Source organism: Oryctolagus cuniculus, chromosome 4 (assembly GCF_964237555.1).
Source record: "Oryctolagus cuniculus chromosome 4, mOryCun1.1, whole genome shotgun sequence".
In the NCBI taxonomy this organism is placed as follows: Eukaryota; Metazoa; Chordata; class Mammalia; order Lagomorpha; family Leporidae; genus Oryctolagus; species Oryctolagus cuniculus.
The window spans coordinates 111,571,465-111,587,348 of NC_091435.1; the positions used below are offsets into that span (position 1 = coordinate 111,571,465).

At 38.8% G+C, this 15,884-nt stretch overlaps 1 protein-coding gene across 4 annotated transcripts in view; it reads right to left on the reverse strand.

The window, feature by feature from the left end:
* LOC108175368 (EGF-like and EMI domain-containing protein 1) overlaps positions 1-15,884 on the reverse strand; it is a 707,491-nt gene that overhangs the window by 98,233 nt on the left and 593,374 nt on the right. For all 4 annotated transcript variants that reach the window (XM_070072572.1, XM_070072574.1, XM_051818765.2 and 1 more), the window contains one exon: positions 12,516-12,650. In XM_070072572.1, coding sequence (XP_069928673.1) covers positions 12,516-12,650 — 135 coding nt within the window. The remainder of the gene's footprint in view (positions 1-12,515; positions 12,651-15,884) is intronic.

Here is a 15,884-nt window from a genome sequence, read left to right on the forward strand (position 1 = left end):
CCTGTTGGGGCGCCAGATTCAGTCCCGATTGCTCCTCTTCCAGTCCAGCTCTCTACTGTGGCCCGGGAGTGCAGTGGAGGATGGCCCAAGTGCTTGGGCCCTGTACCCACATGGGAGACCAGGAGGAAGCACCTGGCTCTTGGCTTCGGATCGGCGCAGGGCGCTGGCAGTAGCGGCCATTTGGGGGGTGAACCAATGGAAAAGGTGGACTTTTCTCTCTGTCTCTCTCTCTCTCACTGTCTAACTCTGCCTGTCAAAAAAAAAGTGTACACAAAGATGTGAGAGTGCTGAAAAAGAAGCTAGAGATGAGTGATAAAGGGACTTTGATGCTGTGGGGTTTTAACTTGATGTGTCCAGCAGCAGTGGTCCACAAGGTAATAATCACAAGATTAACTTTGCTTTCACCAACCTCACAGACACCATGGAAAGTGATAGAGCAGGGAGAGAGAGAAAGCCCCTTGGGACCCCATCAGTGGATACTGCTAAAAATGAAAGCTAATTTGAATAATTAACTTTTTGAAAACACAGAAGTCAAAGCTTCTAAAGATCAGCCACACCACCACTCAACACTCAACACAGTGGTTTTGTATCAGCTCCACCATAATTTCCTTCCATCCCCCTGGACGATGGGAAGAGGAATGCATTGATAATGACACCCACGTCAGTCCTCAACTACATCCCTATTTTAAAACTGAATTTGCACAATAGCTTTCTGAAAGGCCTGTCACTGCTTCAGTGTCGCCTCTGTCGCACTTCTCTGTGGGAGCTGACATTTTGCTGATACTTCATCAGGCTGGCCCGCCTGCTGAGAACCAGATTGGTAAGGGAAATGCATCTCACGGCGGGAAAGGATGGGAGATGCATTATTTAAATACAATTTATTTTACAGCAACTTTAAAAATCAGATTTGCAATTGCTTCATAGATGGAGCAGCATGTTATTGCATCTTACATCCTCATGTCTGGTGGTCCTGAAGACTTTTAATTGTTCCTCTAAAAGTTCTTTATTTGTTTGCTTATTTTGTTTGCCACATGCTCCTTTCTTCAAGGCTAGGTCAAAAAGGAAAGGACAGCTGCGATTTGTGGCAGGTGTGTGTAGGGGAAGTTTGAAACCAGCTTAGAGGCTTTACCTGGAACAAATGATACGTCTAGGTGGGAGGCACTACACCAACTAATAGATTCTAAGAACAAACAAACAAACAAACAAAAAACAACTAGGGAAGTGTGTTCACACAGAAAGCAATACTTTCTGTTTTTTTGTTTGTTTGTTTGTTTTGAATTTTGAGTCAGTTCAGTCAAAACCATTGATTTCTAGCTTAAAAATAAATAATCTAGCTAAATTGCAAATTTCTGGCTAGTTGCAATTATTTGTTGAATAATTCAACCCAAGGAGTCAAACAGCTTATCAGTTTAGAAGCTGCAAATAAATCAACATGGGAAAGTTATCATTTCTTAATATGAAGAGAGATTGCGAAGGGTAAGAAATCACTATGTTCTATGTTCTGAATACAGTACTTGCCAACCAGTAGAATGCTGCTGGAGTCATTTCTACCAGTTCAGGAAAGCTATGTTTTAAATTTTCAGGAATTTGGGGAACAATTTGACATCACACTGGCCGGTTGAAAGCACTCCAGTGGGAATACTGCACCATGGAAATTGGCACATGCTGCAATACAGGGCTTTTATCTTTCAGAGTCAGTTGTCAAATATTTCCCAGCTAACCACTGAGGAAAGCTTAGAGCTGTATTCAATGTGATTTTCGCGAAGCTGGATCAAATGATGTTTAAAGCGTGTTTGTATTTCGAATCAGTATTGCCTGCCTCACATCTTTGCTCACTCTTTCTAATTTTCTGGCCTGCAGCAGTGAATGGGGCCTATTTTGCACATGCAAAACATGGTAAAATTTAGAGAACAAGAGAATGACCAAGGAACAGAAAGTGGGATTTCTGAGGACAGTGAAATGAAGTGTTCAGAGGAAACATCGCCACGTTACTTTAGGTGTTTGTCTCGTAAAAGTTTAGGGAATGTGGAAGAGGGAGGCTCAACATGAATGACAGCAGAAAATGGACATAACTTCAAAGACCAACGAGTTAGCAAGACAGAGGGAAAATCATCTTGGAGGGGAAAATGGTACAGTGTAAATATGGGAATAAAGAGAGAAGTGCATAAAGGAGAGAAAAACTCACCCATAGTCCCAGCATCTAGAGATGGCCACAGCCACGTCAAACAGTATTATTTCTGACTACAGTTTCCATAGACACACATGGGCAGTTGTCCTTGCAAATGTACAGCATTCTCTATATACAGCATTTAATGTCAATTCTCCTGATGCTAAACAGTCATCCCAACAACCTACCACAATCGAGAGGATTTATTAACACAGTAAAACAAACTTTACAAAAATTTTCCCCAAGTATGTATATTTACAACTTCCGAACAATGGGATTTATATAAAGCCAAAGCTAGAAATAGTTTTTTGGTTAAGTTTATTCCAAGGTATTTGATTGTTTTTGTAGCTATTGTGAATGGGATTGATCTTAGAAGGTCTTTCTCAGTCATGGCATTGCCTGTGTATACAAAGGCTGTTGATTTTTGTGCATTGATTTTATATCCTGCTACTTTGCCAAACTCTTCTATGAATTCCAATAGTCTCTTAGTAGAGTTCTTTGGATCCCCTAAATAAAGAATCATATCATCTGCAAAGAGGGATAGTTTGAGTTCTTCCTTCCCAATTTGTATCCCTTTAATTTCTTTTTCTTGCCTAATGGTTCTGGCTAAAACTTCCAGTACTATATTGAATAGCAATGATGACAGTGGGCATCCCTGTCTGGTACCAGATCTCAGTGGAAATGCTTCCAACTTTTCCCCATTCAGTAGGATGCTGGCCATGGGTTTTTCATAAATTGCTTTGATTGTATTGAGGAATATTCCTTCTATACCCAATTTGCTTAGAGTTTTCATTATGAAAGGGTGTTGTATTTTATCAAATGCTTTCTTGGCATCTATTGATATAATCATATGGTTTTTCTTCTGCAGTCTGTTAATAATCACATTGATTGTTTTGCGCACATTAAACCATCCCTGCATACCAGGGATAAATCCCACTTAGTCTGGGTGATCTTTCTGATGTGTTGTTGAATTCTATTGGCCAGAATTTTATTGAGGATTTTTGCCTCTATGTTCATCAGGGATATTGGTCTGTAATTCTCTTTCAATGCTGCATCTTTTTCAGGTTTAGGAATTAAGGTGATGCTGGCTTCATAGAATTTGGGAGGATTCCCTCTTTTTTGATTGTTCTGAATAGTTTGAGAAGAATTGGAGTTAGTTCTTCTTTAAATATCTGGTAGAATTCAGCAGTGAATCCATCTGGTCCTGGGCTTTTCTTTGTTGGAAGGGCCTTTATTACCGTTTCAATTTCTGTCTCAGTTATGGGTCTGTTTAGGTTTTCTATGTCTTCCTGGTTCAATTTAGGTAGGTTGCATGTGTCCAGGAATATATCCATTTCTTCTAGGTTTCCCAGTTTGTTGACATAGAGCTCTTTATAGTAATTTCTGATGATTCTTTTTATTTCTCTGGTGTCTGTTGTTACATTCACTTTTTCATCTCTGATTTTATTGATTTGAGTCTTTTCTTTTTTTAGTTAGTTGAGCCAATGGGGTGTCAATTTTGTTTATTTTTTCAAAAAATCAGCTCTTCATATTGCTGATCTTTTGTAATGTTTTTTGGATTCAATTCTGTTGATTTCTTCTTTAATTTTAATTATTTCTCTTCTCCTACTGGATTTGGGTCTGGTTTGCTGCAGATTTTCTAGATCCTTGAGATGCATTGAAAGCTCATTTATTTGGTGCCTTTCCAATTTCTTGATGTAGGCACCTATTGCTATGAACTTTCCTCTTAACACTCCTTTTGCTGTATCCCATAAGTTTTGATATGTTGTGTTGTTATCCTCATTTACTTCCAGAAAATTTTTGATTTCTCTTTCAATTTCTTCTATGACCCACTGTCCCTTCAGGAGCATGTTGTTCAGTATCCATTTGTATGCTTATGTTCTAGGAATTCCTGAGTTTCTAATTTCCAGCTTCATTCCACTGTGGTCTGAGAAGATGCATGGTATGATTTCAATTCTTTTGAATTTTCTGAGACTTGCTTTGTGGCCTAGTATGTATAACCCAGCCATCCCACTCCTTGGAATTTACCCAAAGGAAATTAAATTGGCAAATAAAAGAGCTGTCTGCACCTCCATGTTTATTGCAGCTCAATTCACAATAGCTAAGACATGGAATCAACCTAAGTGCCCATCAACAGAAGACTGGATAAAGAAATTATGGGCTATGTACTCTATAGAATGCTGTATAGCAGAAAAAAAAATAAAATCCGGTCATTTGCAACAAAATGAAGGAATCTTGAAAACTCATGCTGAGTGAAATAAGCCAGTCCCAAAGGGATAAATATCATATGTTCTCCATGATCAGTGACAACTAACTAAGCACCAAAAAGAAAACCTGTTGAAGTGAAACAGACACTATGAGAAACAATGACTTGATCAGCCCTTGTCCTGACTATCGAGGAACAACTTACTACTTTATTCCTTTTAGTATTTTTTGTTCTACTTAATGCCATTGATTGAACTCTTTAATTAATACAGAATTATACTTAGGTATTTAAATTTAACTGAAAAGTGACCCCTGTTAAATATAAGAGTGGGAATAAGAGAGGGAGGAGATGTACAGTTTGGCACATGCTCAATAGGACTTACCCCTAATGGTAGAGTTAGAAACATGCCAGGGGATTCCAATTCAATCCCATCAAGGTGGCATGTACCAATGCCATCTCACTAGTCAAAGTGATCAGTTTCAGTTCATAATTGATCATAATGACAGCATTAAGTGTCAAATGGATCACATAAACAAGACTAGTGTCTGCTAATACTAACTGACTGAATTAAACAGGAGAGAACAATGCAACATGGGAAGCAGGATACCAGCAGACTCCTAGAATGGCAGATGTCCTAAACAGCACTCTGGCCTCAGAATCAGCCCTTAAGGCATGCGGATCTGGATGAAGAGCCCAGGAGAGTATTTCAGGCATGGAAAGCCAAAACACTCTGGCAAAAAACAAACAAACAAACAAACAAAAAAAACAAAACCCTAAATGAAAGATCTCTGTGAGTGAGATCCCAGTGGAAAGAATGGGCCATCAAAGAAGGAGGTGACTTTCTCTGAAGAAAGTGGAGAGAACTTCCACTTGGACTATGGCCTTGTCTAAATAAGATCGGAGTTGGCGAACTCAAGAGGCTTCCATAGCCTTGGCAGCTCATGACAAGAGCCTTGGGTGATTATTGATGTCATAAATAAGAGTGTCGATTGTTAAATCTACAACAGGAGTCACTGTGCACTTACTCCTCATGTAGGATCTCTGTCCTTAATGTGTTGTACCTTGTGAATTAACGGTACAACTAGTACTCAAACAGTACTTTTTACTTTGTGTTTCTGTGTGGATGCAAACTGTTGAAATCTTTACTTAGTATATACTAAATTGATCTTCTGTATATAAAGATAATTGAAAATGAATCTTGATGTGAATGGGATGGGAGAGGGAGTGGGAGATGGGATGGTTGCAGGTGGGAGGAAGGTTATGGGGGGGGAAAGCTGCTATAATCCCAAAGTTGTACTTGGACATTTATATTTATTAAATAAAAGTTAAAACAAAAACAAAAACAAGCAAAAAAAAAAAGAAATAGCTTTTTGGTCATATCTCCTGTCTCTAAAACCTATTATGTTATCTAGTTCATATCTATTTTTATTAGCCATTATGCAGAGTTACTAGATTTTACAATTCTGGGTACATAGTAAAATGTATGTTTTTCTTCAAATACAACCCCCTTATTAAATGCCACACACATTCTTTGTGATGTATGTGTGAAGCATTTTTTAATGAGTCCTATCTTTGTTTCCATTCACTTTTCTAAATATCTTATTATAGAGATTATATAATTTGTATTTGTTTGTGTGTAAAATCTGATAATAGCATGTAACATTAAAATTGAACCAGACTAGGACTCATAGGATATTTTTGCCTGTTCAGTTCAATACATGTGCCATAATAAGGATGGCAATAAAATTTAAACAGTGTTACTCATCACCAAAAATATCTCAGGACTATCATGAATTGTTCTACTTGTGTTTGAAGTCCTAGAATGGAAGAGTTGCAACATAATTATTTTAAAGAATGATCAGTTTATCTTGCTCTTCACTTGTTTGTAAAGTCTATTTATATCGCCTGACAATTGGAACAATGTAAACTTTACCACTGCCTGCTTAATAATTATTCCATTAAAGCTGAGAGAGACAAGAGAAAATGTCACTTCACTGTGGAAATAGCAAGTAACTACCTTTTGAATATGTAAATTTTTACCTTTAAGTTTTTTTTTTTTTTTTAAGCAAACAAGTAGGTTAGGGATAGCCAACTGCAGCTTCTGCAAACTTCTATACTGCTTGAAACACTTGTCAACAGTGCCAGAATGACAGTCCTACAATGAAAACTACCCTGTCATACACAGAAAAATTGACAGGCAAAGACCTTGTCCTATTACTTTTGCTTAAGGGCTATCCTAAGGGGTAGCAATGTCTTTTGCCAAATGATCAGATGATTAGCTGAGTGCTAAATACTCTCCTGGTGCTACGTTTTATTTTTATGATTTCTGTTTTTCATTTGTTGGCTTACAGAAAGTCCTAAGCACTAAAATCTAATTTAGATCACTGTTCATATCATTTAAATGATAGATCGAATGATCACAAACCACAAACATTTGTTAACCTTTTTAAGACAAATTTCAAATAGTAATTTAAAAAAATATAGCCCACAGTGACTCAAGTTCCTGAGTCACTGTTGCTCACTGCCAATGGAGAGAACAAGAAATACAGGCAGAATTTCTGTAGTCTTTGTAGGAATCCCAACCAGAAAAGGGCATATAACAAGAGAGTGGTTCTAATGACTCTCAGAAACAGGTTCAATTTCCCTAACCTCTTTTGGTCAGTCTTTCATCTACCTGTGTTCTGACAAAATGAAAGCTCTGTGCAGTTGTTTGCTACGGTGCTGTTCTGAATAACTTCAAACAGTATCTTATGGTAGACTGGGTCCAGAAATGATGACAACTGTATCTCACAGGTCTTTTGTACAGGATTTCACTACTCAGGAAGTAGAATCTTTCACTCTTCCTCTTTATTCTGACTTGCTGCTTCAACCAATAGAACATGGGGGAAACCATAGTGTGCGGCTTCTAAGGCCAGGTTTTCTAACATCATGTAGCTTCTACTCTCACGTTTTTTGGATGCTTTTTCTTGGAATGTTATATTTATTTTATTTTACCAGTGTCTCTCAGAGACACTGAAAGAAAGATATAGAGTAAGAGCACACTCTCTCTGGTTCACTCCCCACATGCTCACACAGCTTAGACTGGGGAAGGCAGAAGCCAGGAGCCACAAATGCAATTCAGGTCTCCCACACGGCTGTCCGTAAACCAATCAATTGAGCCATCACCACTGTTTCCCAGGCCAGGAGCTGGAGCTGTGTATTGAACTTAGGTACTCAGATATGGGACATGGGAATCTTAACTGCTAGACCAAATACCTATCCCAAGGAATGTTGTCTTAAGACTTCCATGCTAAGAGGATGTCCAATCCAGCCTTGTGAAAATGCTACCTGGAGGAAAGGCCTTGTTCTCTGATTGAGATGCCCAGCCAAGCCTGTCTGTTCCCCGCTGACTGATGTGCTAAAGCAGCCACATGAGTGACCCCAGGTGAGGCTGGTGGTAGCCCCATCTCAACTCCTAGCATTGAGAGAAAAAATAGTCACTGTTTTAAGCCACAAAATATTGAGCTAGCATTATACAATAAAAGATATGATAGAGAGTAAGAAAAGATGATCGATAGGGACTTCAAAAAGTTTGTGGAAAGACAAATTAAAAGTTTCTTTTGGTGCAAAAAAATTTAAAAGATTCTGTAAAATTTTTATAGTACATTTTCATGAACTTCTTATTGAAGCCCCTTCTTGTATGCATGGATTTAAAAAGTTGTACCATAATAAGTTTATTTTAATTTCATTTTCAACAAACTTTTTGATGTATTCTTATAGTTGGACCATTTAATGTAGCATAGCAATATCTTATAAAAACATTATACAGCAAATAATGTTATTGTTTTTATCGGTTATCCTGCTTAGGTTTATGACTTATGAATAGTGCAGGATTTTCCTGTGTAACCAGGGGCACAGGCACAGTTTCCAGTTTTTATGTTGCACTGACCTCCACTCTCATAGGTGACACAGAGGAACCTACATTCAGGTCCCCCAGAGACCATCAAGATAGGCTTGTAGAATAAAAACAGAAAGAAAGGAACTCAAACTTCTTGTCATACATTTCAAGATGATCCCTGATTTCTGTAGCTTAAAAGAGTTAGAAAAGTGTGTGTGTGTGTGTGTGTGTGTGTGTGTGTGTGTGTGTGAGAGAGAGAGAGAGAGAGAGAGAGAGAGACATTGGAGTAACCCCCAAGGATTTATAGCACTCCAAAAATATTCCCTGAAGAAATCAACATGATGCTATTTCTTGTCACTTTGGAAACACAGCTACAGAGGTTCAACATTTTTGCTGAAAATGTGGTTTTTCAGACAGCAACAATGGAAGCAATTTTGATATATAACTTGGGAGGCAGTTGCACAGAACAAAACATGAAAATGAGATGTAATTTGTAAAGGAAGCTCAGGAGGCGTGGTTCTCGGGAAGCTGTCCCCAGATGTTTGCCCGTGTCCTGTTCTCCCAGTCTTTGCTTCTTTTGTAAGCCAGAATAATCATGCCAGAGGTCTGTAAATTGAGCATTACATGAGTGTACAATGCACAGGGTGAGAAGTGAGAAATCGTGTCCTGCTTTGTTGAATGTCATTGGAACTACAGAAGGGCCAAGTTATGCTGCAAGGTCCACTGAGGACTCAGAGGGTTCAGTGTATGTTCTACCATTGGTGCCACTGGAATTAGAAACCCAGTGGAAAGTATTTTTTTAATGCAGTGGAAACAGCAAAACTTTCCTAAACATGACAGTTGTGGGAGGTTACATCAAACTGAGCTGGGCTGTGAAGTTATCTTCCTGTCCTGGGCTGAATAACATAATTATTAGAATTATTGAGATTTTCATATCTGTCTGCTAATCACTTATTCTGTGCCAAGCACTTTACATAAATTACCTCCTGTTTCCATAAAAAACCCACATCCCGTGTGATAGCAATTTCATTTCCATTTTACAAGAGAAACAGAGGCTCTGAGATGTTAGTGACTTCGTCTGTGTCACAAAGCAGATAAGTAAAAGAGCTGGGATTTGAACTCCAGATCTTCTGGCCTCTGAAATCGGTGCTCACAGCAACTACACTCACCTTGCTCTACAATACTGTACTACTCAAGGTTGTGCATACTCCACACTTAAGGTAGATACATATTCAACACCTTTCCCATAAATTAACCAACTCCTAGAGACCTGGTAGAGTTCAAAATGTTAAATTCATGCAATGTGGAACTACTGTAACAAAATGATCTTTCTTATGATGACACAGGTGTTGTATAGGCCTCCACAGAGAGACCCAAGGGGCTCACTCTGCCAGAGTCCTCTCCATATGGAAGTCTGCCTACAGCTGGGGTTCAACATACCCAAGGCTACAGAGTAATCAAAACAAGGCAAAGACATTGGATGATTTTTTTGTTTGTTTGTTTCTCAGGTTAGTTGAAGAAACTAGCTCTTCTGTTGTTAGAAGTCACTGCTGATACGATGAATAAGGTCTGGTGTTGATTGTAGAGAGTGCTGTTCATTAGTGCCATTGAAACAACTTTCAATCTTTAATTAACTATTCATCTGCAATCTAGACACAGGTCTGGAGTTAAGATTTTTAAAGATATGTCTGGTTCTAGGAGCACTTGGGCTACTTCACTCTTTTGAAAAGGAGGAAGAAAAACAACAGGCCTGATTTTCATCATGCATAACTTTTAAAGAGCTCCTTTGGCTTGATTTCAACTGCCAATCACAGGGAGCCCATTCACCCACTCCAGTCTGATTCATAATTTCATTTTGTGGTTAGACAAAAATATCAGAATTGGACAAAGTTATCTGATTGAAAAATAATATGTTTTCCAGAGATTATGGTGACCTCTCTATTTTGCTGATTTACATATACTTTCAACTCATTTTCTTTCACAGTGGGAATCTCAGAAGCATTTTCCAATAAAGCATATTCAGCAGCTGTTTTAAGAAAATGTTATCAGAATAAATTAAATTTACCCAGGTGTGTGTATATGGTATTATCTCCTTGTGCACTGACTTCCAGGCATGACTTCTCCACGGGGGAAATGAAGAAGGGGTCAATCCTATGCTTAACATTCAGTTGAGGCAAAAGAAAGTTTAGAGAATGTCCTAGACCCTCTCTCAGACCTTATTAAATACATCTGTGTAATGCCACTCTTCTGCTTCCCCAAGTTCCATTCTCCATCACCTAGAAAGTCACGACCCAGTGACCCAAATAGCCCCCTCTTCACAAACTCCAGACTGGTGTCTCTGCTCATGTATTCCAGTTCCATAGCCACTGGACAACCCTAAACAGCCACATCCCCTTTTCCTTCAACTTGAGGAAAGCCCTGCAGACCCTCTGAAGACTGCAATACAACGAAAAGGTTGGACATTTGAGGGCGAAAAGACAACTTTCAGTCCCAGCGCCTGCCTCCATCTGTGGACTCCACAGCAGGGGGGCTTCCTTCTAAGCCCATTATTTTCCAAACCATAAACAAGGTTGTCCCTTGGATCACCAAAAAGGCACAAAGTATCACAATTTACTACTAGCCATGATAATTTTATTTGTTGTACTGCTCAGAATTGCTATACATTAAAGAGAAAAAATGCTGTGAGATAATTTTCTCTGAATTAAAAAGTAACCAGTGTTTACTGCAAAGTACATGAGAAAAATATATAAAGAATGAAACATACCCATTTACGTACTGATTTAAAAAGTACTTATTAAACTCCCCTATATGTCTTAAGTGTTCCAGGAATTTGGGGATACTAGGGTGAACAACATTTACAGATATCCTTTCCCCATGAGGCTCAGAGCTAGCAGGAAAGGACAGGCAATACATATTAGACATAACAATAACTAGAGGATGCAGTATGTTAGAAGATGATAAGCACTACAGAAAAAGAAAAGAAGTTCAGGGAAACTTGCAAGTGAAATTTTAAGTAGGGTAGTACTGATAAGATTCAGTGAAAAGGTGATGTGAGTCTTTCTGAATACTGAATGAGCTGTATAGATAACTGGGAGGTGCATTCCATGAGTCCACAAGCCGGAGACAGCAATTACATTACTGCCATCTAGGCACACATGTTTTCCAAATTTTATATGCAGTGACATGCATAGAGATGAGGGTACTCAAAAAAATCCATGGAAAAATGGAATTAAAAGTTAAGTTTATTTGGTGCAAAATGTATGAAATCCATATATAGCTTTTCCATAAAATGCATTTTCACAGTTTTTAAAGACCCTTCATATGCATGGATTTCTTTCTTTTTTTTTTTTTAAGATTTATTTACTTGCAAGGGAGAGGCAGAGGAACAGAGAGAGGTCTTCTATTTGCTGGTTCACTCTCCAAATGGCTGTAATGGCTAGGACTGAGCCAGACCAAAGCCAGGAGCCAGGAGCTTCTTCCGGGTCTCCCACATGGGTGCAGGGGCTGAAGCACTTGGGCCATCCTCCGCCGCTGCTTTCCCAGAGCATTAGCAGGAAGCTGAGTCAGAAGTGGAGCAGCCAGGACTCAAATCAGCACTCCTATGGGATGCTGGTGATACAGGTGGCAGATTAACTTGCTATGCCACAACACTGACCTCATATGGATAGATTTCAAAATTCTTTGCACCTAAACAAACTTATCTTTTGATTCCATTTTCCATCAACTTTTTCACAAGCCATCATATATACAGATTACTTATAATTATAATCACACATGCCTAATCATTTATATTTATAGACTTATTTTTAAAACTATGTAGTATCTAGAAATTTGCTAAAGGACAACACTTATCACCATAGTTAAATTTTTCATGGTTGTGCATCTTTGAATTGTCGTTGAATGATTAGTTTTTAGAAAGAAAATGATTGTTTATTTCTGTGGTCCAGTAGTGCCCTTGGTTGATTAGTTCAGCTCAAAGAAGTGGTTGCCTAGCTTTAAGTATTTTAGGATAAGAGAAACTGCAGTGTGATCTTGCTTGCATTGCTCAGGCTAGCAAAGGGGTAGTGAGCAGTGGAGGCTGAAAAGATGAGCTTAAGTAACTTCACTGCCTGCTGTGTGCATTTCCTCACCTGTGAATAAAGGATTACTAAAACTCACCATCTCCTGAGGACACTGGTGGATTAACTAATTAATAATCATACGATGCTGAACAAAGACTAAGCATTGTTAATAGAGAAGAAAGAAAATCTATCATCAGATTGTACCTTTCTGGCATCTGTTGCCTTGGTAACCAGGTTTGCAGGTGCAACTACCATTTTTGGCACTGCATTCCAGGGTGTTCTCCTCTACACACTGACATTCTGAAGAGCAGCCAGCTCCGAAGGCCCCCTTGGGACAGTCTGCAAGCAGATTGAGGCAAACTGGTCACTTGAAAACCATGCTTTGTTTATTTGAAATGGTTAGTGCACAGGCATGTCGTTCTGTGGGGCCTGATTATGAGGAAAACAAGGGGATCATCCTGACTGCCAAAAAAAAAAAAATAAGGAACAAATGTCTTTCAAATCAGGCAATTCATTTGCTTTTTGGCAACTGGATATGAACAGTGAAGCTTGAACTACTTAAAAGGCTTTGGTGCTTCCGGGAGAGAAATTGCTTCTCCATGTGCTCCATTGGTGCCTATAGTTAATATTCCCCAAGGACTGCTAAGGCTGCCAACCCCCATATTCATCCTGCCTCAGTATGGAGATGATGGACGTGCATTTATGTGATGGCTTGCCATTGTTTTCACTCCCTTTCATTATATGGTAATCGGAAATAATTTGACATTGGGCAGATAACACAAAGCTTTAATCATGATAGCAGCATTATCTTGGCCACAACTTTGGCAAATGGGACTCGCCTTCTCTACATTATTTTCTCCATGCCATGGGGTTTTAGAGATGGTGTAAGCACAGGAATTCTAAATTGAAAGTGGCCCTAAATTTGCATTCAGGAACCCACACCCATAACTTTCTGTTTGAAGACTTAAAATAGTTCGACTCCCTTTTCCAAGACACAATTCTTTTTTAAAAAATTATTTATTTGAAAGGGAGGGAGGATAAATATAGGTATGTATATACATGTATGTGTGTGTATATATATATTATATATATATTTTATATATATTTATATATATTTATATAAATTTATATATATTTATATATTTATATATATATATATTATATATATCTATTTTATATATATATATATATATATGAGAGAGAGAGACATCTTCTACCTGCTGGTTCATTCCCCAAATACCCACAAGAGTTGGGGCTGAGCCAAGCTGATGCCAAGAGCCTGGAACATGGGAGTCAGGGACTCAAATACTTGAGTCATCATCTGTTATATCTGTACACAGATATGTGTTTCTGGACTAGAAACACAAGTGGAGTCAGGACTTGAACTAGGCACTTCTGTGTGGAATGTGGGCATCCCAAGTGACCTCTTAATGACTGTGTCACATGCCTACGCCCCAAAATATACTTCCAGCAGCTTTTTTCCCCTCATTTCAGATGGTCAAGAGAAGTCTTAAATGAAAGCTTTTCAGGTGTTCTCCAGCCTTAAGGTAATTGTGTTCTATGTCTATAAAGACTTTAAATGCAGAAAGCTGCTCAGAAAGAAGAAAGGAAGCCACTGGCCTTTCTGATGGACACAAAAGGATGTTAGGAGACAGCATTCAAAGCGGTGATTACAATGGCACCTAGGACTGTCTGAGCCTGGTGCTGGCGGCAATTCAGAGTTATCTCTAAAAGCAGAACAGAATTATTAACAGAATCCTTTTTCATTCATAGAATTACCCAAGTTGGATAACAAATTATATGAGCCCTCTATCATCTATTCTATGATGTCCAAGTTTTTAATTCTTTCTTAGAACCAGCAAGCTACCAGGTCCCTTGGAGTGTTGTCTGTTTGATATGGGCCTCTTTCTTCTCATTCCAGAATTCCTACCCTGCACTGCCTTTCATGCCGCAGTCTCAGGTTCAGCATGTAGAACTGTGGTCCAGGGAAGAACTCAGGCACAATGGAAAGCTTAACTGTGACGGTTGGATATATTAAGAACAAGTAAGTGTGGAAATATGCTTGGAAAAAGAGGAAAACAGGAAAAGTGGAAGAAGCGATGTCTATTGGCAATGCAACGCCTACCCAGGGTTTGTTACACATTAAAATACACCCTCAGAACTTCCATATGTTGTAGTTCTGATTTCCCAGTCCTTCAGAATGTGGCCATGTTTGCAAATGGGGTCACAGGACTTGAAATTAGTTAAGGTGAGGTTCGACTGGAATAAGACGGGAGTAAGCCCAACAAGGCTGGTTTTCTCATAAATCGGCAGATTTATCTGGCACACAGGGAGAACAGGCCAAGGAACCATCAGCTGCTAGGAGAGAGGCCAAGGGAGATCCTGTCCCAGCCCCTTCAGGAAAGCGTGGCCCTGCTGACATCATGATTTAGACATGAAGCCTTCAGAACTGTGGCGCAAAGTTCTGCCTTTTAAGGCACTCACTCTGTGGTGCTTTGTTACAGTAGCCCTGGAAAACCAATATAGGGTTGTAAACGCAAGCTCTTCAGGACCAGGTAAGTGGCAGTTATAAATGAAGCCTTAAATCTAAGGATAAGGGAGACCCACAGAACCAGATGCTCCCCAAAGACACTCACATTCAAATGTTAGCCAGCAGCAGCAGCAGCAGCAAGGAATGTTTGCTGCATATTTATTTTCCTTTGTCTCAACTCCTCGCTGCATGTAAATGAATAAACATTGGCTATGCTGATATTTTGCAAACTTCAATGCTATATGCTTCTGAAGAGTTAGCTCTAAGTTTTTGGTCAAATGTATTATGAAAAGACTTTTTTTGGCCAAAACATCTGGTATTTCCTTATATTCAAAAATTATGCCTATTGTTATACTAGAGAAACAAAAATTCTTCTGTTGGCATGTTTTGGGTGGTATGTAATATTCTGGAACATACCACATGTCCCTCCATCACTCATACATACCTGAATTTACCCATCTATTTTATTTATGTAAGTCCAACTTTTTCTCAAAATCAGGTTCCATTTTCTTTGTCGCCTACACTGTTTCTCTTCCTAGAGTATTCACAACTTATTTTGTGTTTTCCAGGGACATATCTTTAAGTAAAATAGATGACACTCATAGACATTCCAAAATCTCAAAAAGTTCATCAAAAGACAAGTTTATTTTGGTGCAAATTATTTTTAAATCCATGCATAGTTTTTTTTTTTGATTATATGCAGTTTTCATGAATATATTGAAGACCCCTCAGGTAAGATTCTAAATGGTGTCTGTTAATTAGGAGGTGGGCATGCTATTACTGAGTAAAATGGTCTCAGTGTTTGTGATTCTTCCATATCATATCCTGAAATCCTAACCCCTACGGTTATGGAATTTGGAAATGGGATCCTCAAGGAGTGACTGGACTCTCAGAGTGGAGCCCTCATGAATGGGATTAGTGCCCTCATAAAAGGCAAGGGAGCTCAACTGCCATGGAAGGGCACGGTGAAAAAGTACTTTCTATGACAATGAATATGCTGGGACTTTGAGCTTGAACATCCTAGCCTTAGAAACCAAATAAAT